General features: G+C 36.6%; 1 protein-coding gene across 19 annotated transcripts in view; it reads right to left on the reverse strand.

Annotated features, from left to right (window-relative positions):
- Nucleotides 1-27,552, reverse strand: part of NRXN1 (neurexin 1) — a 1,138,108-nt gene that overhangs the window by 923,584 nt on the left and 186,972 nt on the right. The window contains exon 6 of one of the 19 annotated variants that reach the window (XM_047068157.1): nucleotides 14,192-14,232. The exons of the other annotated variants lie outside the window; for them this stretch is intronic. Within the exon in view, the coding sequence (XP_046924113.1) occupies nucleotides 14,192-14,232 (41 nt within the window). The remainder of the gene's footprint in view (nucleotides 1-14,191; nucleotides 14,233-27,552) is intronic. 19 annotated transcript variants of the gene reach the window in all.

Consider the following 27,552-nt stretch of genomic DNA (forward strand, 5'->3'; position numbering starts at 1 on the left):
AGAGGAGGGAGGCCCAAACTACCTTGAAAAAGGAGTATCTTGTGAAAATGAACAAAGCCCCATGTTCTCTTTTGAATAATAAGAAACACTCATCCACATACCGACAAGACACAAGGATTTTATTATCAATTGTCACACACAGTAGTTTTATTAGTACCTATTCAAGACTAAGCTAATTTAAAAGCACATGAAACCTTAGGCAGATGTTTCTAAGTGAAAAGAAAAGTTCAAAAAGCTCTGCATCATGTACTATCTACTATAAATAAAATAAAGCTCACTTCTTCCTTAGTCTAAAAACACATTAATTTATGCATGAGCTGCCGTACCAAGATCATGGTCATCATTCTTTAGGGCAACGTCATTCTCTGCTTTGTTAGAACTTTATGAAATGCACTTTCTCTTTTGCCTAATTTTAACTGCTCTGTCCATTTAATATTGATAACACATCTTCTCCAATACTAGATTCCTATAAATTGTCTCATTCAGTTTGTCTTAAAATTTGAAGACAACTAACATTTGAAAAACTGGTGGTCTTCACTAAAGCTTCAATAAGCATATTCCATGACCTAGACTTTCCATACGTAAATATAGACCCCAGAGAAAAGACTACACATGTTCACCAAATGGCATGCACTATAATAAATATTATAAGAAACAACACTATTCATAACAGTATGAAACTGGAAACAACATGTGTCCAAATCAAGAATAGAATGGATAAAATTATCACACAATGGAAACTATGCTACAATAAGAATGAACAATCTACAACTTTAGGCACCAATATGGATTAATCTCAAGAACAGATTGTTGAACAAAAGACACCACATAGAGATTATGAGCATGAATGTTTTCATTATACAAACTACTAATACTTCATTCTGACTAATATAAAATATTTGAGTAAAATATACAGACAAATCTGGCTAATGTGAGCATTTATGTTTCCTTTTATACGAAGTACAAAAGCATCCACAATCAAACTGTGTTGCTGGAAAGCAGAAGAGTAGTTATAGTTATCTATAAGTGGGCAAGGAGCAAATAAGTGAAAGGGGGCATGAAGGGTTTCTTTTTTTTTTTTTTTTTTCAACGTTTATTTATTTTTGCGACAGAGAGAGACAGAGCATGAACGGGGGAGGGGCAGAGAGAGAGGGAGACACAGAATTGGAAACAGGCTCCAGGCTCTGAGCCATCCGCCCAGAGCCTGACGCGGGGCTCGAACTCACGGACCGCGAGATCGTGACCTGGCTGAAGTCGGACGCCTAACCGACTGCGCCACCCAGGCGCCCCATGAAGGGTTTCTTAAACTCTGTTATTGCCCTTGGATTCACTTAGGTACTGGTTCCACAAATGGATTCAGTTTGTCAAAGCTTATCAAGATGTATAGTTCAGATATGTACACATTTTTACATTTAATATTCAAAAACAATTAAAAAAACCCTCAAGTTTACATGGACCTTGACTGAGTTGGAACAGAGATAACTCAATGCCGGGTGTAGCAGACAGAGTTCTCATTCATAAATACTACCTACCTCTTACCACCTACTGACAGCAGTGGCCATATGGATTGCTCTCATCCAAGAAATGTAAATAGAAATGAGCATTCCTTCCAAGCTGAAGTTTTAAGAGCTAGTGTGGGGTTCACCATCACCTCTTTACTCTCTGCCTCAAGACCACATCCCAAAATGAATACAACATAGGAAGAAGTCACAACCAAGTTGTGTGGGATATGTGACAGAAGGAAAAGAAGAAAAAAAAGTACATCTTTATTGTGTGAAGTTATTGCAACCTTGTCCTGAATTACCTGGTTTGAGTAGAATTGTTGGTTAATTTTGACTACTGTGAACACAACTAATTATAGCATGTTCTGTAAACCCCCAGAACTCACTTCATTTAAATTTTTTTAAATTTTTTAATGTTTTTTTAATTTTATTTTTGGGAGAGACAGAGACAAAGTGCAAGTTGGGGAGGGGCAGAAAGAGAAGGCAGCACAGAATCCGAAGCAGGCTCCAGGCTCTGAGCTGTCAGCACAGAGCAGGACGTGGGGCTCAAACCCACGAACTGTGAGATCATGACCTGAGCTGAAGTTAGCCGTTTAACCGAGTGAGCCACCCAGGCGCCCTCACTTCATTTAATGTTTTATAGGATCTTCTAGATATGATCTTGTACCTTTGTTTGATGGACTTTCTTAGATACTGTCAAAGCTCTGCAGGCCTCCAGATACCATCTATCCACACAGAGATCTTAAGATCCCCATATTCGATTCAGCTCAATAAATTTTTTATACAAATAGTGAACTCCACTGGAGAGAAAGAAGCTTGATCACCTCATAATTATTTTTCCTTTGTTGAAAACAACTTTTAACACAGTAGGATTTGCCCCCAGTGGCTATTTCTATGCTGGACCGCCTTGTTGGCCATGGCAGTCTTATACAAGAGGGCTAAGTTAATCAGATATTCTCTTCTCAAAACCGGAAAGTTGAAAGAAGTTGGGGCCATTGAAAATGAATCATAAAAATAAAAATACTCTAAAAAAAAGTTGCATGAAATTCTTAAGTTTTGATTAGAGCTGTCCCCAATATCCTCTTAATAAACTCTTTTTCTTGGTAGCCAGGATAAGTTTAGTTGCCTGAAGCCATGAGACCTAACCATCAGAACTATTTGTGTATCTGGATATATGAGACAATAGATAAGTAAGTAGAAACCTTATGTTTCTGAGATGAACTCAGTAAGAGTGTGTGGGCTCTCTGAGTTTCCCATGGATATTTTAGTTCCTGGAAATTTTGTTTCAGAGAAGTAGTTTTTATTAGAGATAGAGGCACAAGGTAGGTTCTCCTCATCTTTTTAAATTTCAAGTTTAATTCTAAATTCCATCCCTACTAAGCAGATTTTTTAAATGATTGTTTTGTTTTGTTTTTTCTCCTTCTTACCTTCATGTTTGTGCCAAATTTTCAGTTTCATAACATGACAATATAATTCTCCAGAATAGTATGGAACTGGTAGCTGACTTTTAGTGTCATACAAATACCCAGTTTGCTTTATACACTAGATTGTACATTCCCCAAGAGCGAGACAGAAGTCATTTCTATTTACAGCACTGTTGCAAAGAGAAAGAGGATTCTGAGTGGAACTGACTGTTCACTCTGAGTAACAGTGGTAGAAAGCAAGGAAAAACAGGGGTGAAATTTGGAAGATACTGAATAATAATAGGTTTCCAAGTTTGGATACCATTCCCTAAGCAATGATAAACTATAGAAAGTTTTTAAGTAAGGATCACAAACTGAAAATATTTTAACCATGCATGATAGACTAGAACCTGGAAACTTAGTGCTAGCAGACCAAGTAGCAACATTTGTATGAGGAGATAAACCATGAAATATGATGATGGCATCACCCATGGAAAATAGAGGTGTTTATATGTGAAGAAAAGTTGGATAAAGATTATCTATAGAACTTGGAAGCTGACAGGGTAAGGGAGTTGAAAGGTTCTAACAAGACTCAGTTTTGGTAACAGAGTAAGATCTTGACAGGCAGCGGAAAACTTTATGGGTCAGTTGGTTTGGGAAGACAATGAAAACTAATGACAGAATTAATAGCTAAGGGTGAAGGTCAATGAAAGAGCAATATAAGTACAAGGCTCAGATATCATATATTCAATGTTTCTGTTTTTTCCAATCTATTTAAAAATATTAAGGGGGTACACAGATACAGTGAGAAATCATGAAAATACTTAGTAATAGTAATTCTATCAAAATTAAAACTTATTCTCTGTGGAAACAATGGGTAAGAGAATAATAAGACAAGACCAGGAGAATATGCAAATCTCATATCTGACAAAAAGACTTGCATCCAGATTATATTAATAACTCTCTAATCTCAACATTAACCAAATCTCCAATTTAAAAAATGGGCAAAAGAATTGAACAAACACTTTACCAGATTGGATATACAGTTGGAAACTTAAGCACAGGAAAAAAAATATTCAATACCAAGAGCCATTACACTGGGTGTTGTATGTAAGTTATGAATCACTAACTTCTACACCTGAAACTAATATTACACTGTGTACTAACTAGCCGAAATTTAAATAAAAAGTTGAAACTACAAAACAAATTACACATTAAAAAATCATTAGCCATTAGAAAAATGCATATTAACACTACAACGAAATACCACTAAATGAAAAGTACTGATAATACTAAGTTTTGGCAAGGATGTGGAACAACTGGAACACTAACACACTGTGGAGAATGCAAAATGTTATAGTTACTATGAAAATGTTCCAGCTACTTCTTATAAAGTTAAAATTACATTTACCATATGACCCAACCCTACTCTTAGGTATTTATCTTAAGAGAAAGGAAAGCATCCATCCATATGAAGATTTATATATCAATATTTAAAGCTGCTCTATTCACAATCATCAATGACAGGAAACTTAAATTTTCCCCACCAGGTGAATAGATATACAAACTGTGGTTTATCTCTTCAAGACATACTGATATTCAGCAACAAAAAAGGAGCAAACTATTGACACACACAAAGTGCGTGAATTGCAAAGGCAATGCTGAGAGAAAGAAATCAGTGATATACAGAATGATTTCATTTATAATGATATTCACAAAAAGATACAACTATTGTGATAGCAGATAGTTCAGCAGATGCTGGTGGTTAAAGGTGGAAGCATGGTATACCCACAAAATGAAAGCACAGGATGTTTTTTGGGTGATAGAACTAACATTCTTTAATCTCAATTGTGTTGGTGGCTATACAAATCTATTCATGTGTTAAAATTTATAGAATTCCCTACTCCATCCCTACAAGTCAATTTTATTTTATGCTAACTTAAGAACACAATAATTACATCTGTAAGGAAACACACAGATGCAAAGCAAGTGTTTCAATGCTGGCATTAATTTGCATTCTGAGTCTTATAAATTAGTATTATTTCTCTATTAAAAAAACAACAAAAAAAGGTTAGAACCTTTTCTACCCAACAATTAAAACTAATTTGTACTATGCTCTACAAAATATGCGATGCAAAATTAGTTATCAAATCTATTAGCAAGTTTACATGGGTACCAACTGAGATGGCTGAATACCCAGCTGGGCTTGTTAGGAAAGTAAGGAATAGTTAAGAGACTAAAAAGGGGCACCTGGGTGGCTCAGTCAGTTAAGAGTCCGACTTCAGCTCAGGTCATGATCTCACGGTCTGTGAGTTTGAGGCCCGCTTCAGGCTTTGTACTGACAGCTCAGAGCCTGGAGCCTGCTTCGGATTCTGTGTCTCCCTCTCTCTCTGCCCCTCCCCTGCTCATGCTCTGTCTCTGTCTCTGTCTCTCTGTCTCTCTGTCTCTCTGTCTCTCTCTCTCTCTCTCTCTGTCAAAAATAAATAAACATTAAAAAAAAAACGAGAGACTAAATAAAAAACATTCAAATAAACTGATCATGGGATGGTGTTGTTCCTACCTTTTAAGATTATTTATAATCAGTTTTCATAATCTGAATGAATATGTTCTCTAGATGAACAGGGACAATAATAAATCATCAGTGAATAATGTTTTCTCAATTTATCAAAATGGGGCTCATGAGTACATCTTGGACTTCTCAGACAATTAACTGGTTTTCCAATTTTGAAGATCTGTTGCTCAGTTTCTTTCATGTGGGTTTAAAAACAATTCAACTGCTTGAATTTCATGAGGAAAGAAACAACCACAACAAAATCAATCCATGGTGGCCTTTCAAACTAAGACAACCTTTTCAAAAAAGTAGTCTAAATGATCAGACCAATTTCATGTGCCATTATGATTGTTGAATTAAGACGGGAATCATTGGTATAAAAAGTCTGAAAATCTGGATTTGAAGGGTGCTGATAACAAACGAGGTAATTTCATGTAAATTATTAAATCATTTTGGGCCTTAGTTTACTCATTTGTAAAATGAAGTTTCTGGATTAGATAAGTAGCTCTTTTTTTAAAAAAAAGTGTTTATTTTTGAGAGAGAAGGACACACACACACACACACACACACACACACACACACAGAGAGAGAGAGAGAGAGAGAGAGAGCAAGGGAGGGCAGAGAGAGAGAGGGAGACACAGAATCTGAAGCAGGCTCCAGGCTCCAAGCTGTCAGCACAGAGCCTGCTCACGCCTGCTTTGAGCAAGGCTCAAACTCACGAATCATGAGATCATGACCTGAGCTGAAGTCAGACACTTAACTGACTGAGCCACCCAGGCACCCCAGATAAGTAGTTCTAATCTTTACTATATTTTTCCTCTCATCCTCTCTCTCCCTCTGCCCCCCTTTCTCCCTTTCCTTCTCTGTGTACGTGTGTGTGTGTGTGTGTGTGTGTGTGTGTGTGTGAGCGCGCGTTTGTGTGTATGTAACTTAAATTCTTAGGTAGGGCTCAACACCAGGTCTGGGTTACAGCTCCAAGCTACTTTTATTCCTTTGTAATAAAGAGCCCTAATGATGCTCAGCCAGATAATCCTTAGATCACACTTTGAGAAACAGTGAACTAGAGAGGCCATCCCCACTTCTTACAGCTGTAATGCTCTATGATTCAGTCAATGTCTTTGTAGCCTACTTTTATACTGTCCTTCCCTGCTCTTTAGCAGGGCAAACCAGGCTATTAGATTTGTCCTCTTTCATATCAGAAAGGCAAAGAAATTACTAGGGTTTCCCTTAGATCTGTATTTTCTGTGAATAATACAGATAACCTCAGACAGCCCAGGGAGAGCTTACTTTTCAAAACTGCTTTCAGATGGGGTATCTTCTACTCTGTAGTCTCACCTTCCCTATAATTTTTGTAATTCAAACAGGGCTCATAAACCACAATTGATCTTAAAGGAGTCACCTTTTAGACTGTCTCCTCAAAAAGATTTAAACTCCTAAGTGCAATATGGAATAATATGATAGAGATGAAAATCTAGTTATATCCTTAAAATAAGATTGCATTTAGGCAAACTAAAAGGCCTACCAAAGAAAATGATGTTTGACCTTTACTTTCAATTTCTTACGTAATCCTGTCTTGTTTTTTCAACAATAAAGAGACAATTACATTTAAAATATTTTTATATTTAGTTAAGGGAATTCTGCTATTGGTTCTAAAAGAATGTTTAATTTTATTTCAAAAGTAAATTCTAGTAGATTAATCTTATCCCGTGACTTAAAGAATGTAAATGTTTCCAATAGTAATGATAATTGGCATGCCAGTAGATGACATTTGCTTTGAGAATATTAAAATTCTCCGAGGAAATATGGTTATAAACATTCAAAATTAAACTTTGAGATAATTAATTATTTTAATTCTAAGTGAATAATAAATCTCCAGAAGTAAAAATAATCTTTAAATGCTAGAAAAATCAGCATAATCACATTCATTTATGCTGCCCAAATACACACGTGTGGAAGAACATTTCAGCCCAAATCAGACAAGGATAGTGGGTTAGAATTCAAGCTCTTTTTTTCTTAAAGAAATAGATTGTTTTGGGGCAGGTAATGTAAGCTTTGAGTCCTATTTTCTTTTTTTTTTTAAATTTTTTTTTCAACGTTTATTTATTTTTGGGACAGAGAGAGACAGAGCATGAACGGGGCAGGGGCGGAGAGAGAGGGAAACACAGAATCGGAAACAGGCTCCAGGCTCTGAGCCATCAGCCCAGAGCCTGACGCGGGGCTCGAACTCACGGACCGCGAGATCGTGACCTGGCTGAAGTCGGACGCTTAACCGACTGTGCCACCCAGGCGCCCCGAGTCCTATTTTCTTAGTCTGTAAAATACTGACAATTTTGGGCACATCACCAAATCTCTTGATCTTAATTCTTGAAATTAGATAAAGGTAATAGTAATAGTTAAAGGCCTCTGTTAATTCTTATGTTCTAATACCTAAATTGTGATGCTTGAGAACTTTAATATTCTCTTCACATCTGCTAAATATGAAAACATGCTATCAGTTACTGTAAACCATAAAATGAGTTGCATAGTTATAGTTTTGGAATTTAATAAGAAAAAGAGGCATGTCTCTGGCTTTAATCATTCATAGTAATAGAACAGGTTTTATTTTTCACTTTAAAAATGTTTTGTTCCTATTTTCCTTCTGTGGTTTTCTATAATCTTGATCTAGGATACAAACTTGAGGATCCTTCAGGTTTTTATAGGAAAAATATTTAAGTCACTAAAGAATCACCATTATAAGAAATTTTGGGGCCAACAGATACTGATTGTAGCAATATCTATAGATACCGATTCATTTATGTAAGATTTAAAAATCAGATATAACTGAAATAAATCGTCTTGAACAACAATTCAAAGTCAACATCCAGAGTGCACAGTCATGTCTGAGTTTTCAATGTTAAAAAGTATAAATCCTAAAGATACCCTGCACAGCCTCATCACCTTAATGACACTTTGCTCTGTAAAAAGAAGTCCACCCTGGTTATCACTGTATTCCCAGGGGAAAACACAATGCCTGCTACTTAATAGGTGTTAATGTTCTGTAATTGAAGAATGAACTAATGAATAATGTATAATAGTTCTTAGGAAACAATAGAAGTGTATAACCTTCTATATCTACTTCTATCTAACCTTCTATCTAACCTTCTATATCTACTTATAGCCAAGTAAGAATCCAACTGAATATTCTGAAGATTGGCATAAAGAGATCATATGGGTGAGATCAATCAATTATTTAATTGGAAACTGATCATCTTCTTTGCATTTGGTTGAGGAAATATAACATAAAGGTTTAGGGAAGAAATAACATTTGTGTCAGAGAAGAATAGGTAAGAATTCAGGCTGTTAACTTGGACAAGTAATTTCACCCTAGTGAGGCTCACTTTCTTAACTTATGAATTCTGGAAAAAGAATTTTAACTTATGATGCTACTGAAAGATTTAAATGTCACAAATTTTATAAAACATTTAGCATGGTAGCCAGCACATATCAGTTGCTCAATAAACAATTGGTTACGACAGCTATTAACAATCACCATTTGCATAATTCACAGCTTTCCACAACAGGTTGGTGTCAATTTAATAGATAAGAAGCAAGATGATTCTTTTTTTTTATCTTCTAGATATTGTTCAAGGCATAAAGAGATTCAAGACATAAAGACATTAGAAATATCATTTAAGTCCTCCTTGCTTATGTTGTATTGCTAGCACCAAGATTAATAATACCTTCCTTTCCTTACAGCATGCAAATACTAATCATTTTTCATACAAATTCAAGCTCCACCTCCTCTACAACACTTGAGGAATTTCTTCTATACAACCTCTCCTTCCTGTGACCTATCATATGCATTTTAGCAGGCTGTGTTGATGCTGGTTTCATCTCTGCAACTACATAATGAGCTCCTTAAGGGTAGAGGTCATGTACAACAATTACACTATTTTGCTTTTTTTCTCTGTACTCCTCTTTTAATATTGTTTCATGCATTATATAAGTTGGTTCTTTTCCCTTTTCATCAAATAAATTGCATGCCAGGACTGTTAGGAACTTCTTTGCCTTACTTGTACATATGTATCTAGTCTAACAAGAGGCTGGTACAAGTATGTGCTTAATTGAGAGATAACTATGGTTGACCACTAAAGTGATAACTACCTTCCCACTAAGAAACATGCATCTCATTTCCTTCCCTGGCACAGCTGGGTCTCCGGGAAAACTTAGCACTTCTATGTGCATACCGGCCTCCCTCTAGAGTACACCCAGGGTCAAGGCTTAAAAGGTTAAGTAGAGAGGGGTGGGACCCATGGCAAAGTGGAGAATTCATGCTGTGCTAAAAAACATTCAAATAAAAAAAGGAGAAGAAAAAAGAAGGGAAAAAAGTCACTTTATCAGCCAAACTAACCTTTTCTGTGTGCCATATTTGCCTGAAGACTGCCAGTTTTCTTCCCGTCCATGTTACTGTTCTTCTTTTTTTTTTCTTTTTTTTTTACAATTTTTAAAAATGTTTTAATTTATTTTTGAGACAGAGAGAGACAGAGCCCAAGCAGGGGAGGGGCAGAGAGCCAGGGAAACACAGAAACTGAAGCAGGCTCCAGGCTCTGAGCTGTCAGCACAGAGCCGGATGCCGGGCTTGAACTCACAGACCATGAGATCATGACCTGAGCTGACGTCAGACGCCCAACCAAGTGAGCCACCCAGTGCCCCCATGCTACTGATCTTCTGAGAACAAAAGCCTCAATCCTTCTAGAAAAATGGATATCCTGGGCCAGTCTTTATTTCAAAAGCTTGTCATTGTGTCTCCATAACTATATTTACATTTGCCACATAACATGTCTTAATTTGGGTTTAAAAATATCATTTCTGAAATGATATCAAATAACATTTTTCTTTATCTTTTATAATATATAGTTTATATATTTATTATAAATTAATATTTCCATATAGTTAATGTATTTAAAGTGGCATAACAAACTAATACTATAAAGTTACTTGTAAATAAAATTTGTATTTTCTTTCTTTGTTTCCCTTTCTTTCCCTTTCCTCCTTTCTTCCTTTCTTCCTTTTTTCCTTCCTGTCTTTCTTCCTTCCTTCCTTCCTTCCTTCCTTCCTTCCTTCCTTCCTTTCGAGAGGGTGGGAGTGAGCACAGGGCAGAGACAGAGGGACACAGGGGCAGAATCCCATGAGGGGCAGAGAGAGAGAGAGAGAGAGAGAGAGAGAGAGAGAGAGAGGTGGTACTCACTTGAATCAGTGTTTGACCTCATGAACTGTGAGATCATGACCTGAGCTGAAGTCAGATGTTTAACTGACTGAGCCACCCAGGAGCCCCTATAATTTGTATTTTAAATTATAGTTTGTTATATATAAACTAAAAATTATATAATCCATAAGTTTGTAACTTAATTTCCTATATCTCTAAATTGGAGAAATGATTTAAGCCAACAAAACCATGTAAATGCTTACAATATGAAAGATTGTATTGCTAGATACTGAACATGTTCATGATGGTTAGAAGTGGCACTTGAGAGATTTCTATTATGCAGCACTTGATGATAGATTTCATCAACTCAGATTCTGACAGTAGTATTTAACTTGGCATATGTAAGTTGGTACCTGATTTCAACTTTACTATTGAAGACTTTCTCACAATAGTCATTTAAGCAAATATTACAGAAAAAAAATAGATTGGCATTCTTAATATTTACAGTTAAATTTTTCTCAATTAGCTAGATGTTCTAAAAATTCCACAAGACAAAATTATCATCAAAAATGCATTCATCCTATTAAGAATTATGATAGTATCTTCACTTTTGGTGAAAACTCCAACAGCCCTTTTTCTTTTCATGAAAAAATTTAATTTTTCATAAAAACACAATTGAGTATTCATATCCTATTTCCAAAGAATCATTGAAAATTATCCTACTTCGGGGTGCCTGGGTGGCTCATTCGGTTTGGCATCCTACTCTTGGTTTCCTCTCAGATCATGATCTTGTGGTGTCGTGAGTTCGAGCCCCACATTGAACTCTGCACTGACGGTGCTGCAGAGCCTGCTTGGGATTCTCTCTCTCTCTCTCTCTCTCTCTCTCTCCCTCTTTCTCTCTGTCCCTCCCCCACTCACACTGTCTCTGTCTCTCTCAAAATAAGTAAATGAACTTTAAAAAGTTTTAAAACATGATCCTACTTCATATTTCCAATAGTATTTTGCTTATTGTATACGGATAACAATTTTTATACAGTACTATCTTACAAAGCTGAGGTTAGGTCAAATGTTTTTTTTTTCCAAATCTACATATCTATTTATTTACATTGTAATTTTTGAGATATATTAAAAATATTCAAAAACCTCAAACATTGGGGGCACCTGAGTGGTTCAGTCGATTATGCATATAACTTTCAATCTCTGCTCAGGTCTTGATCTCAGGATCATGAGTTGAAGCCTACACTGGGCTCCACTCTGGGCGTGAAGGCTATTTAAACAATAAGTAAATAAAAATTAAAAAAAAAAATAAAAACCTCAAGCTTTGGAGATTTATATATAATTGCATTTTGAAATAATAGCAAGTACACTTACAGCAAATACATTATTGAAAACTTATTTCTTCCAAGTGTCACAAACCAAAATCAGATAGGTCAGTTCTGAGAATTCATTTTTACAGATAAAGAAGTTCAAGCTATGAAGTTAAATGATCTCATGTTGGAACTCAAATACTCCAATGTTTTACTTTTCTATGTTGATTTTGTAGTTGAAATGCAAAGTTACATTTCTATAAAGATGGCCCCGCTTTAAAAATTTCTCTTCATTTTGTAAGCTAAACAATGTTGAATTATTATCTTAACTCATAACTTTGTTTTCTGATTAAGCAAAACAGAGGGACACTAAGGAATGGAGACAGTAATACTAAAAAATCAAGATATAAGAAAAAAATAGTCAACCAGATGAAAAATACCAAAAATACCATTTCTATACTTACATAAACATATCACATTGCATAGTCATATGTTAGTTATATAGTAGAACGTTCTACAAATATGTTTGAATTGACTATTGATCAGAGACATATATCAGCAGCAGTGAGAAAGACAGCAGCATGTTGATGAAAGGAAACTTTTATGTCTTAAAAACATGCTTGTTAGATTATACATTTTGTAGACTATAAGGATGGGTTGCATGAAATAAAGGAGTGTCAGAAAGAGCATTCTCTCATGGTTCATATCATTTTCAAACCAACATTCGTTCCCCTTCCCTTCTTGCCACCCCCACTAAGAATCAGAAAGATTCTTAACATGGACACAACACAATGAACCCACCAAAATGAATAAATCATTCTCAGGTATGCACTCTGAGAAGTGGCAAATAAGAACAATGGCAATGGTAAAACAAAAAAAGATATGCACTTAAAAAATACTATTTTAGGAGAAAAGATAGTGGAATGATCTTGGATTAGGACACGCACACAATGTCATAACACATGCTTTCTCTTCACCGAGATAAGAAATGAACTGAGTCAGCAATGTGTTAGAATCTCTGGTAACAAGAGTTCAGGAGCATTCTTCTACTAAGACCATTTCCCATCATGCATCAGAGATTAATGGGCCTTTCAGAAGAAAACATATTAGATATGCCCAAAGGAGGCTTCACACACAACTTCTGCTAACAGCTTTTTAAATCTCAGTGAAGATGGCAAAGGGGCTAGTGGATTTGCACAACTCTTTTGACCACATGTTTCTGGAGGTCTGAAATGAAATTGAGTTTGATTTGACTAATATTTGAAAAGAATTAAAATTATGAGAAAAAGTACAAATTAAGATATATATTACCTATTCTAATATCTTGAAAAAATTAAACCTTACTGTGTGGATATCACTGGCAATTTGCTAGGTTCTATACCTGAGAAGCATTTAGCCCTAGCAGTGATCAATTAAATTACCACTATTTCTGAATAGTATTTTCTATAATAATAGTAAGAAGGAAATATTTTTTATTACATTAGAGATGCATGCAAAAATATTTTTATGTAAGTCAGAAAAATAAACAATAAGTTTTAACAGATTTAAGTGGTTCAATGTGCTTGACATTTATGAAACATAGTTATTATAAAATGAAATAATTCCATTTTTACAAGGAAACAGAAATTTTGTATAGAAGTCCTTTTCAGAAGTATTCCTAGAAATTTCTAAATTTGAATTCATGGTAATCCACACTGAGTTGATTTCTTTACTTTGGTTACTAATTTGGAATTCTATTATGTTACCAATCCTTCAATATTCTGTATTACTGGCCTCTTGAGATTTCTGTCTGAGTGAAACACAGCTAAAAATTATCCCCATCTAGCTTGTTCTTATGAAGTGGCGGGGAATAAATGGCTGAAAAAAAAAAGCTGCTTAAATTTTATAGAAGTTTTGTTGTCTACTACCAAACTGCCAAGTTCAATATAAATCCTGTAATCCATCTTTACTCTTCTAAATCATGTTTGTTTACAATGATTTTAGTTTACACATTAATCTGAAAACTGTTATAAAGAATTTTAAAAATATAAATATAAATCATGAAAATCATTGCATCTTCCATAATGATCCATGAGATCTTTATATTTACATAATGGTAAAGGAACAGATAAGTATGGTTTTAAAAATTATTTGAGAGTATATCAAAGCAATATATTTTTTTTAATTTACCATTATTCTTCTTGATATTACCTAGAGCTATAGTCATGTAGAACCTAAACTAATTGTTATGAGTTAAACTGTACCCTGCCCCCCAAAAAGTATGTTGTGGCCCAAATCTTCAATACTTCAGAATGTGGCCTTATGTGGAAGTAATGTTCTTGTACAGGTAATCATGTTAACAACATTAGATCACTGGCTAAGCTCTAGTCCGGTATGACTTCCAAAAAAGGGGAATTAGGACATAGACTCAGGACATGCGCAGAGGGAAGACAATGCAGTAACACACAGGGAGACAGCCATGTGACCGCAGTGATGCATCCACAAGCCAGGGAACACCAAGGGTTAGCAGAAAATACCAGAAGCTGGAAGAGGCAGAGAACGATTCTCCCTAAAACTATCAGGGACAACATGGCCATGCTGATACCTAGATTTCAGAGTTCAAGCCTCCAGAACTGTGAGACAATAAATCTCTATTGTTTTAGGCACTCAGTTTTTGGTACTTTAATACTGCAGCTTTAGGAAACTAATACAGGAACCTTAAAGAACGTATGATCTCATAAGTCAAAAAATGATGTAAGAAATTTAGGAGGTGTCCTGCTGCCCAAGATCACAAAGCTACTTCAGACAGAACTCTAGAAACAAGGGCCTAGTTTTCTGGACTACAAGTTCAGGGATGCCTCTTCCCCACCTTAGAGAATGAAAGTTGAGAATTTTCAATTTTAAAAGGTTCATCAAAAGTTCATTCCTTTAGACTATTTTATTTAGAGTCTTATGTTAAAACTGAAAATAAATATTAGGGGCGCCTGGGTGGCGCAGTGGGTTAAGCGTCCGACTTCAGCCAGGTCACGATCTCGCGGTCCGTGAGTTCGAGCCCCGCGTCAGGCTCTGGGCTGATGGCTCGGAGCCTGGAGCCTGTTTCCGATTCTGTGTCTCCCTCTCTCTCTGCCCCTCCCCCGTTCATGCTCTGTCTCTCTCTGTCCCAAAAATAAATAAAAACGTTGAAAAAAAAATTAAAAAAAAAACTGAAAATAAATATTAGTACTATGCTTCTGTTGCAATTGTTTCTAAGCAGCCATGCTCCAATTTCTAAAGCTATGTTTTCAATCTGATTCAAGATAAAACTAAGACTTCTTATTAACCCATTTGATACTTGATTTTTATCAAATGATTCATTTGTTACTACATGCAAGGTGATGTGACTTTAAAACTTATTAAGACAGGGGTGCCTGGCTGGCTCAGTCAATAGAGTACGTAACGTTTGACCTCAGAGTCATGAGTTCAAGCCCGTGTTGGGTGTGGGGCCTGCTTAAAAAAACATTATTAAAACAGGATGAAGAGGAAAATGAAAGTATCATGTATCATGAAAGATTAGACTATCGGTTCTTTAGTTACTCAATATTTTTGGTAATATTTGAATTATGTAATCTTCTAAAATACTAATCTTACAAAACCCTTATAGACATCATGAAACATATCATTGTTTATTTCACTTGTAAGAATAGTTATTTCTTCCAACTACTTTGGGAGATTCATAAAGGCACAGAGAGACTTCTATGCCTCTAAAATGTATCACTGTGCCAAACACAAAATTGATGTTCTAAAATGGAGAAATACATCCATTCAGGGGCATTTATTTAGCAGTAATATGTGCCAGATATTACCCTGTATGCTGGGAATAGAGCAATGAAAAAAATCATACAAAAATCCCTGCCATTACTGAGCTTATGTTCTAATGAAGAGCGATAGGGAAGAAATAAAATAAATAGATTATATAGTATATTGGAAGATGATAAATAACCTTGGAGAGAAACAAGCCTGGGGGCAAGAATTAAGGAATACTGGGGCTGCTGCCATTTTAGTTAGGGCTATATAGCATGGCTGAGGATTTCAACTTGACATTGACACTTGAGCAAAGACAGAGAATGCACGTTTGAGCTGTTGTAAACTTTAAGACCTAGTAGCATGTTTTCATTGTCAAGAAATAAGATGGCACTACTTCCTGGCTTGTCTAGGATGGTCCTAGTTTATATGTCTCTTATCCTAGTAAAACTATGAATAGCTCCCCCTTAACTCTTACTGGGGTTTCAGATTGAATGATACATTACATTGTCAGACTACTTAGACCATCATCTCTACACAGTATATACCAATGTTTATTAAATGAATGAATAAAAAAATCATATCTCCATCTCATCTGCTGTTTGTCAAATGTTTAACCTCCTTATATAGTAATATGGCCATCAATCCTAAAACTTTGAGACCAAGATTAGTGCCGAGAGAATCTTTTAATATCCTTAGGTGAAAAGCTCAAAAGATATACTTATGATTAGCATCAACAATAACAATTTTCTCTCACTATGTAAGTTTTATTTAGTATTCTCCTTGTCTTTCATTTCACCGCTGAGACCAACATCTTTATAGAGGTCCAGATGGTGCAGAGAGATTATAACAATGAAAGGTAGCTCATGCTGAGGGCCTAAAGGAAGAACAAATCACGGCTTGCCTGAAAGACCAATTTCAATTACATACTTACTATGTCCTTATCAGATGAGGCACTTGCTCTGCACCGTGCCTTGTGCAACTTTAGATAACATGTGAGTGAATCGGTAGGTAGTTGTATGCTAAAGAGGGGTTTCATGTGCAATTAAAATTATTCCTACCATAAATAAGCTGCATCACATCCATTTTAGAAGTGGGGGATTCATCGAAAATGATTAACTGTCTAGAAATCCCATGTTAATTATCAGAGAGTGTATGTTACAAAAGACTGTAGGATTCCTGTTACAAGAGGAAACTTTGAAGCATTCCATGTTTGTCAGGCTGGCCCATCCAATTTGTAGAAGTAGGCTGTCAGAAAAAGACAAAGACTTCACCTCAGATATGTAATTTACTTTCCCCACCCAATTCCAGATTTAGGAAGAAATGCTAATTAGGGTTTGAGTCTCATTTTGGAGCCTGCATAAATTCAGCCCTGTCAACTTTGCCTATGCCCCTCTGCAAAGCGGAAAATAGTGATGTTCTACATACCATGCTAATGTATAAATAACTTCTATGCTCATTTAGCCACTTTGGCACATCCAAGAAAATGACATTATGAATGAGCTACATTACCTAGAGGAAACAGACAGACTAAACGTGGGCTCCTACACAGCTTAATATGCATCTAATGTACAACTTAAGCGGTATCTTCCACACTAAGTGACAGGCAATTTATCTCCATACATCAGTATGTGTCATGAATATGACACATCTTTATTGTTGAAGGAATTTGAAATTTACAGCCATAACTTGCTTTTCCTATCTCCATTTATTAACAACCTACTTGCAGAAATCAAATTAATTGCCACATTCATGCCTACGCTTGCCTGCATTTAATTAATTTTGTTTAAGCTTTTCCTATCCTTTATTGAAATCAATTCAAGCAAGAGGTCACTGTCTAAAAATGACAGGGTTGCATATGTGTGTGTATATGTGCATATTTTGCATTACGAAAATCCCTCTATTTCTGTTTATGTAAACAATCTATGTTAGTCACAGGACATTTACCTCAGTTTAATATCTGTTATTTAGAGCACTTGTTTTCTGGTGAGACAAATGTCAACAGTTTTTGAAAACTAAGCACTGTTTTTTAGCTGGCAGTTATAAGTAAGCACATCTAACATTTCTGTTATTTCTATGAAAAGGTAGTCTATAATTCCTGTGACCCAAAAGCTTTCTGGAAAAATTCCCAGGTAATTTCATAAGATTTTCATACTCTTGGCACCAATTCCCTGCTGTTGTTTTTCAAAGCCATTTATTAACCCTAGATGTACATATTTGGTATTTAACTTAATGAAGCAGAATTCGTTTTGATGACTAATTTGTGGAAGAAAACAAAGTCTTTTACATGTGACAGACCTAAGTCTTATTGACTAAAACTGGTTTACATTAACCAATAAACACAATTTTATGCAAAGAATGTTTCATTTTGACCACATAATACCAAATAAATAACTTGGCTGAATTTTTCACAGGTTTCTCAGTCCCCAAATGGACACAGCCTCTCCTTATAAAGGCCACTGGGTCTACTTTTCTTCTTTCCAAGCATCTCATCTGTGAGTGGACAGGTAACCTGTAACCAGCAGAATTGCTCACCAATTAACCTTTCACTAAACCATCACCTGCCACTTGGCCCTGCCAAATTTATCCCCTTTAAATGGTTTTATATTACTATTCACAATACTATTTAGATTATAAATGCATGTTACTATATACGGGGAACAGTGAGTGGCTGAAGGAAAAACATTCTAAATTTTTTTTAATGTTTATTTATTTTTGAGAGAGAGAGAGAGAGAGAGAGAGAGAGACAGAAAGTGAGTGGGGGAGAAACAGAGAGAGAGAGAGAGAGAGAGAGAGAGAGAGAGAGAGAGTATCCGAAGCAGGCCCCAGGCTCTGAGCTGTCAGCACAGAGCCTGATATGGGGCTCGAACCCATGGACCGTGAGATCACGACCTGAGCCGAAGTCGGACACTTAACCAACAGAGCCACCCAGGTGCCCCTGAAGGAAAAACATTCTAATAATTATTGAAGGGTATCAACAATTTAGAAGAGTGTCTGACTCTTAGGTAATTTCTTAAATCATCTTTACAGAATACAACTGTAAATAAGTCACATGTTGTACAATGCTGAAGATTCTTTGAGATTGACTCCTTAAGTCAATTACAGAATGCCAAATAAACTAAAGCCAAAAATTTATGGAGATCCCAGCCAAAATTACATAATATAGAAAAAATGCAGCATGACATCAGGATATCAGTGTTAGGAAGATCTACTTTAATGGCTCAATATGTATATTTTTGCCCCTGGAAATTAAATTGACGCTAGTTTTTGTAGCTTGGTCACATTGTCTATGAGCAATGAACTGGTAACAAATAGCTGATTTATGAAGATGAGCCCCAAAGTAGATGATCACTAAATATTCAAGTAATGACTCTCTATGGAACCCCTTCTAGTTTCACATTGCTTTTATGAAGCAAGACTGATTGCTTTATTGTAAAGTTTCATGTCAGTAAATAATATTTTCCTACCCCTGCTAGCAAAGCAGGCCTTTGGACTGTTTAGTTCTTAAGATTATATAAGTAGTTTTTGTTACAAGAATCTTATGCTGATCTTGTCCCTTTGGCATTTATTAGAGAGATACTACATCACTTACACAAGTCTGGAAGCAGTAAAGGTGAAGTCTGTGTATATAGTATTATTATCTCCAGAAAGAAAAGAAAAGAAAAAAAAGAAAAGAAAAGAAAAGAAAAAAAAAAGAAAAGAAAAGAAAAGAAAAGAAAACAGGAGGGGAGGGGAGGGCGGGGAGAGGAAAGGAAGGAAAGGGGAAGGAAGGAAGGAAGGAAGGAAGGAAGGAAGGAAAGAAGGAAGGAAGGAAGGAAGGAGAAAGGAAGAGAGAGAGAGAGAGGGAGGGAAAGGGAGGAAGGGAGAATGGAGAAAGAAAGAAAGAAAGAAAGAAAGAAAGAAAGAAAGAAAGAAAGAAAGAAAGATTGAGATTGACAGATCAGGGAGCCAGAAGGCTGGGAGCTCAGTGGAGGACACCGACTAGCTTGGATATAATACTCATGCTGGGACCGTGGATCCAGGGCCAGGAAACCACATCATTCAAGCTCCTGTTTCTGTGGAAGGGGTATCACCAGGACTCTTCCTCAACAAGCCATTAACTCCATTAATTAAAAGGTTTCCCCCCCATGGAGGCTTATAAACAATGTTTAAAATACCATGTACACTGCAAACTTGCCATAAGGTACATTATTTTTCAATGTATTAAATTTCTGCTTTGGATGTGTAAGTCAGTTTCCCTACCTTACAGAAGAAAACAGTTGTAAATGAGAAAATATTAGAAAATGAGGAAAAGGATGCTACAGTTTTGAACTAAAGATGGAGAGACTTCCCTCCGTCAGAAGGACTTCCGATGTTGTCCCCTACTAGCTTAATATGTACCCTGTTGTAGAATATGCCTCTTGTGGAACTGCCCCACATACCTTTGGATTTCATGTCCTACATAAAGAGTAGAAGCCCATACAGTGGTAATTCCCACTGAGAACGGAAACTATCTATCCTGGAACCGGTTCCTATTTATTAACATGACTTGGCTGTTACACTTTCCTCATTAGTATAAATTAACTATTCTAGGAGACTCATGCCCAACAAATAACTTGATTGTGAAAAACTCCCAGACTCACTCAGTTTTCAATAACACATGGTTAATATCCTAAGATTCTTCAGCATCTCTTTCTTCAAAATTCTGCAACTGCTACTTTTTTACCAATCCTTAACTGTTACATTAAGATCTATACCTATTTTGGGGGCACCTGAGTGGCTCAGTCAATTAAATGTCTGACCTTGGCCAAGGTCATGATCTCATGGTTTGTGAGTTCAAGCCTCATGTCAGGCTCTGTACTGACGGCTCAGAGCCTGCTTCAGATTCTGTGTCTCCCTGTCTCTCTGTCCCTCCCCCACTCTCTCTCTTTGTCTCTCTCTCTCTGTCTCTCTCTCTCCCTTCCTCAAAGATAAATAAACATTATTTTTTTAAAAGATCTTTTCCTATTTTCAATTAAGTCCCTATACTGAAAGACCACCTTAAGCCAAATTTCTAATTCTCAATTTACTCTGACCTTGTCTTTACTTCTCCAAGACCATGTCATAGCCCAGTCTAGTAGTCCCCTACCACAGTAAGCAAAGCATTCAGCTTTGTCTTAACAACAGATTGTGTTGGTGATATTTGGAGAGCAGGCATTTGACATTAACTATTTCTTACACAAAAGATAAGAGTGCACAGATTAGTGGGAGAAGACTGTTCTCCTAAAAGGTAGAGATCATTTTTTAGAATTCCTCCTGAAGAAAATGTAATCTTTGGTTTTAATTCCTCCCATGTTTCCCTGGTGTCCAGAGAGTATGTCACTCTTAACACAAGAAAAGGGGTGGGATGCCTGGGTGACTCAGTTGGCTGAGTGTCTGACTCTTGATTTCAGATCAGGTCATGATCTCATGGTCAAGAGATTATCCCTGCTTTGGACTCTGTACTGTGGGTGGAGACTGTTTAGGATTCTCTCTCTCCCTCTATCTCTCTCTCTGCCCCTCCCCAGCTGGGGTGCACTTGCACACACACACACACACTCTCTCTCTCTCTCACACACACACACAAAATAAATAAACGTTTAAAAAAAGAGCAGAAAAGAAAAAGGGTAAACACACTGCTTTGGGTCACAGAAAGCATTAAGGGTTGGGGACTGATATGAGAACTACCTAGTAAACATATACTGTGTATAGTATAATCTATAGTTTAGTCATCTTCAACTTATCCCTGAATTAAAACAATTGCCTTTGAGATGAACAGTAGAGTCCTATAGTCTGGATGAATCCAGGAGATCATTTCAGATATTATCCAAGTCAGAAAACCATTAAAATAACTACCATTTATTGAATACTTACTATTTATTGAGTGCTTATTATGAGCCAGACAATGAAAACATGTGATCACTCTTAATTTTCACATCAATTTTATATGGTAGATGTTATAATCATCATTTTCCAAAGAAGAAAGTGATTCACATAGATTAAGGAACCTTTCCTGACGTCCACTCAAAAATACCTCCATCTCAGTCACCCTCTCTCAAAACATGATGGTTTAGGGGCGCCTGAGTGGCGCAGTCGGTTAAGCGTCCGACTTCAGCCAGGTCACGATCTCGCGGTCCGCGAGTTCGAGCCCCGCGTCGGGCTCTGGGCTGATGGCTCAGAGCCTGGAGCCTGTTTCCGATTCTGTGTCTCCCTCTCTCTCTGCCCCTCCCCCGTTCATGCTCTGTCTCTCTCTGTCCCCAAAATAAATAAACGTTGAAAAAAAAATTAAAAAAAAAATGATGGTTTACTTTCTTCATGGCACTTTTCATAATCCAACATTGTCTTGTTCTTTGATTCTTTACTTATAAACTCTATTTCCCCAGCATTAATTTATATCTCAGAATATTAGGGACCTTGCCACTTATCTACATCTATACCATTATTGCCTAGAATAGCCCTTAGGACATAGTAAATGCTTAATAAATATTAACTTGATACAACAGAGATTACAAAGGGGTAAGGGTCAAAATATGAGTTTCAAGAATATCCTTAAGTAATTCTGATATGTACAGCCCTCTTCCCTTCATGAACATGTCTGGTATAAATATCTACTCTGACAACAACAAAAAGGAAAATAAAGGCTTTTTATATTTTAGAAGGAAAAAAAAGAAAATTAATACAAAGGCTTACTCTGATGAAAGTGACAATTCTTTAGCAATAATGAATTTGTTAGCTTACAGTCAACAGCTAATAGCATATTTCAATATTGTTGACTGATTTCTAGAGATTACTGTTTCAGTGTTGTTTTTCACATTAAAATTTATTTTCTAGTATCTAACAGTGGGTGACAAGCTGTAGGGGGTGGTATGTAGGAATAGAGGAGGTCTGTAGAGACGATTTAAATAAAAATTTCCATTGACTTAGTAATTCCATATTTTTTTTTTTCAGAATCACAGGTGATCTCTACATAAAACCACCATACTGCTTTTTTGTTTTGCTTTGTTTTTTCAAGTATCAGCAAAACATATGTGGTCTTACTGAATTCTACACAACTGAAGCTGTTACAGACCTATCTTGAATCAGTATTCTCAAAATGTCAGGCATGAGGCCTGAAAAGAAGAAATGCTCTTTACTCCAATAAATTTGCTCACTCAAATAAATCCACTACACTAACCAGCTAATGACTCCTGGTCTGCAAGCAGGAAATTCTTTTTTCTTGTTTTTAGGATGTGAATCCTATGGTATATTTAGCTCATGCTACTGTATTTGCCTTAATATCCCTAAGAAATCTCTGTACCCTTTAAAGACTCATATAAAAAGGGGCACCAGGGTGGCTCAGTTGGTTAAGAATCTGACTTCGGCTCAGGTCATGATCTTTCAGCTCCTGAGTTTGAGCCCCGCTTCAGGCTCTGTGCTGACAGCTCAGAGCCTAGGGCCTGCTTCAGACTCTGTATCTTTCTCTCTCTCTGCCCATCCCCTCCTCAAGCTCTGTCTCTCTCTCTCTCTCTCAAAAATGAATAAACATCCAAAAAAAAAAAAAAGTAAAGACTCATGTAAATTACTAGAAATATGCTGAGGTGAGATCTTACACCCTAAAAACCACTGTAGTTAAAGAAATAGCATAGGTCAAAAAATAAAAATAAAAATATTCCACTTGCAGTTATGCTACTAAATTCCTCACATTGTATTTACTCTGAAAGCAAGAATTCAAGACAAAATAATAATTCCTGAGAAAAATAAAATTTCATTTATGATTCCCTCATTTTAATCAGGCAACTGGCATTTAGAAAGAATGTGTAATCTATCAAGGTCACAGGTAAGTATGAAATAACTTGGATTGAATGTCAGATCTGACTCCAGAGTTAAGACTCCAAGCCGCTGCCCCTCTGCCATTCTTCTTCCTTATACTAGCATTCCCTGGGAAAGCCATTCCTCAATGAGTCAAGGTTATCACCTTGTGTGCACAACTCCAAAAATGCTAGTTACATGTTTGAAAAGAACTGCCTCCTACTTCTTTGCCTTGGTTTGGCAGGGCAAGTGGTTGGCTTGCTCTTCACCTACAATGTTAGAGGGGGATATGTTGGAAGGAAAGCTGATGGCTATTGAGCTCTGAAATAAAAGCCTGAAACAAAAAACCCTGTGGGATTTCCTGTTAACATTCCAGAAAAGATTCACATATGAGGACTCTAGGACTTCAGATGGCTTATTTTATTTCAAATTTCCCCTTAGGTGTTATGCTGCTCAGACCCAAAAGTAATTAGGAAGAAACACCTAATAGAACAAATCTACCAAGGCTTGTCTTTGCAGGCAGTACAAGCAGCAGCGTCTTCTGTGTCCCCCTGCACACTCTTGGAGGGCAAGAACCTAGCAGTTACTGTAGGGACTGGCCACTTTAGGGAGGGCAGAGCAACTGGTACCTTGGTGCTTATAGCAAGGGAGGAAAGAAGATTGCTCAAGTTGATCTAAAATTGAGGAACAAACTTGTCTTATCAAAAGTAAGTCCCAACTGGTTTCCCACATGTACTTTGTCTTACCTGTCATCACTCACTTACTGTGATGCTCTTGACAGAAATATCTTCTTTTCTTTCACGTTACTTTGTAAGATTCTTCAAAGAGCAACTGAAATCTTTCTACCTCTGGAAAACTGTTGATCTCTCTTTGATTTCCAGCATCTCTGAAATGCTACCGCATATGTGTATCCTAAACTACATAACAAAGAATATAATTTGACACTTGGCCAAGAAAGCCTTAACAATGCCCTCAAATAAACTTTAGACAGGAAGAAGGCTGTCTAAAAGGAAGGCTCCTCACCCCCCTTTTCCTACAGCATTTACTTTAGAAAACTTGTTATTGTAAATGATTTCTCTGTCCCTTTGAGATGGAAATCTTCTAGGCACTTCTAGGTTTATAACCCAGGGATACCTTTCTCAAGGATTTGGGGGACATCCCTCTGACATGTAATCATCAGGAAAGATAGGGTCCCAAATTCCAGTCTCTATGGGATGGCAGAAGCCTAATTTAAAAAAATTTTTTTTTCAACGTTTATTTATTTTTGGGACAGAGAGAGACAGAGCATGAACGGGGGAGGGGCAGAGAGAGAGGGAGACACAGAATCGGAAACAGGCTCCAGGCTCTGAGCCATCAGCCCAGAGCCCGACGCGGGGCTCGAACTCACGGACCGCAAGATCGTGATCTGGCTGAAGTCGGACGCTTAACCGACTGCGCCACCCAGGCGCCCCAGAAGCCTAATTTTAATAAGCACCAACTAGCAAGCACAGACCAACCTCCCCCACCAATGTCCTCTAGTACTTTACACTAGTTCACCCCAGCTATCAAAAACTCTTCTGCCTTTTGTTTCAGTGGACTGAATTTAACCCCTCTCTCCTCTTGCAAGAGTCTTGACTCCTATTAGAGAAACCTTGAATAAAGTCTTCTTCACTTATTCAACTTGTCTGTTGAAATCTATCCTTCTAATTTAACAGTTGTTTCCTATGTGTTAATTTTCCTAAATATAAGATCCTGAGTTAGAATATAAGATCCTGAATTAGAATGTTTAATTAAATAATCTGGGTCTTTCTGGAAAGTTTTTGGTTAAAATATTCCATCTCTTCCTCTACCATTTCCACTTTCCCCAAAACATCACGCTATATGTCTGAATTGTAATTTTTGAAAAAATAAATTTTTGGACGTCCCTTTCCCACTGCTTTTAACAAGGATCTAGGAAACAGTCAGTAAATACCAGCTTCCTTGGTAGTCACAGGCTGGATCTCAGAAAACAGATTACAGATGAACCCATAATTATTACTCATCATAATTGTTTTAACTCTCTTTCCTGCTGTAGTCATGGTGGGCTCAGAATCATTTTCAACATCACATTCCAGACAACTAGTTCTGCTCAATTTGGTTCCACACACAAACTGAAACCTACTTGCCCTTATTAGACTAAAAGAAGTCCTTTTAATCTAAAGAATAAATGATTTTAAACTGTCTTTTGACAAGGTTCATCACCGTTGTGCTAAAAGGACCATTTATTATATGGTGAGTGAACTATTTCACATAATTAAAAACTCAATATCAAAGAATAAACTGTTCTTCCCCCCACACACATTTGAGTTGTGAAAATCACTGGCGAAGGGCATCTAAAATTAAACAGACCAAAAACATGCTCAAAAACAACAGATTTTGTTTTCTTGAGAGAACTTTCCCAGTCAGTATATCTTCCTTGGAAAATAAAGCCTTCAGATTGTGATTACCTGAAATTTTCCACTGTTTTTGTTCTAAAAGTAGTCATTGTTATTTTCGAGGTGATAGAGCTGGGGAAGAATGTTCTCCTTTCTAATAGGATCACTCTTTTTTACTACCTTTCTATACCTTAGAGTTTAGAATGTAAAGAAAAGATACAAGGAACCACTTCAGCAAGCTAACTTTATGAAACAGGGATAACCAGGAAGATGGTCTTCTAAGATAAAAATATAAGAATTGAAGAACCGAGGGACAGGAATCCATCATACAGCCACTTGGTATCCATTATTTCCTCCCTTAAGGGTATTAGATATTGATTGTTAAAAAGGGAGAGGTGAGATTGGTTTCAAGGTCAATTCCTAGATGAATCAATTGCCAAGATAAAAAAAAAAAATGAGATGAGGGGATTAGAGTTCCTTGACACAGAATGAGAAATAAGATTTTCTGGAAATTTGAAACTGAATATGGTTTATTAACTTAAAATAAAGTGAGATAATTCATGAGCAATGAAAGATCTTCCAGAAGAAACACACAGGCAGATAAAATATAAAGGAGAGACTGACAGGAGACAAGGAGAGAGAACAGGAACAAGGCTGTACAAGGTTCTCATCTGCTTTCTGTCGCCTTTTTCCAGGCCCTTACAAGGACTGTTAAATTCTATGAGATGCAACTGTGTCTTATTAATTCACATTTTTCACTAATGGTGGCTTAAATTGTTTTCTTTAATTAAAAGGAAAAGGTACACTAAGACATTCCTAACCATGCCTTTGTTTTTATTGTCAGTAACACTAGAAAACACTTCAAAGGATTTAAAGGTCTTTTCAGCAATAAAAAACTAAAGGAGAAATTGCTAAGCTATGTTAGCGATGGTCTGAAAGGCAAGGAACCCAGGTGGAAGGGCAGATGGTTATAGCCAGAAGGGGAGAAAATGGGCCAAGTTCTTGGAACCCATGGGATATAGGATGGAAGGTGAATAAAATGTTGGCTAGGAGAGAGGAATGGCCTCACAGGATCTGACCAGGGAAAAGGAGCTACTGTCCCATACGGTAGCTTTACAACGTGACATTTGAAATGCCTTCTTAAACGGATTCTAGAATATTATCTACAAGAGCAACACCACCATACCCTCCTTTCACCCCCTTCAGACAAAAAAAGACAAGTGGAAGACGACTCTAAACAAGAATGGGGAATGATTCTCTCTTTTCTCTGGCCAATTGAACTTTGAAGAGCCTTTGATATGCTTCTCATTTCATTTTCCTTTGTTGTTACATAAGAATAGGGAAATAAAATATAAATTTTTTGTGATTGTGAAATAGAAGTTTGCCTATGTGCTCTGGCCCCAGAAGAAAGCCAGATTTCTGCCACTGCTTTGACTGTCAGAAAGAATTAGGTTCTGGTCCAAGACTTGAACAACTTGACTTCTTTAAATTCTGCTTTTGGTTAAGGAGAAGAATGGCTATATTTGTCTTTCACACAATCTCAGAGTTGGGAAAAAATAACATAGAGATTATCAAATCCAATACATCATTCATATATGCATACTACTTGTGCCAGTATTTGCTTAATTTTTTTATTTAAATAAATTCACTTTTTGCCTTTTCACAGT

Source organism: Lynx rufus, unplaced genomic scaffold (assembly GCF_022079265.1).
Source record: "Lynx rufus isolate CCGP_SWC_20201006 ecotype Redwood Valley unplaced genomic scaffold, mLynRuf1.p SCAF_8, whole genome shotgun sequence".
Classification (NCBI taxonomy): domain Eukaryota; kingdom Metazoa; phylum Chordata; class Mammalia; order Carnivora; family Felidae; genus Lynx; species Lynx rufus.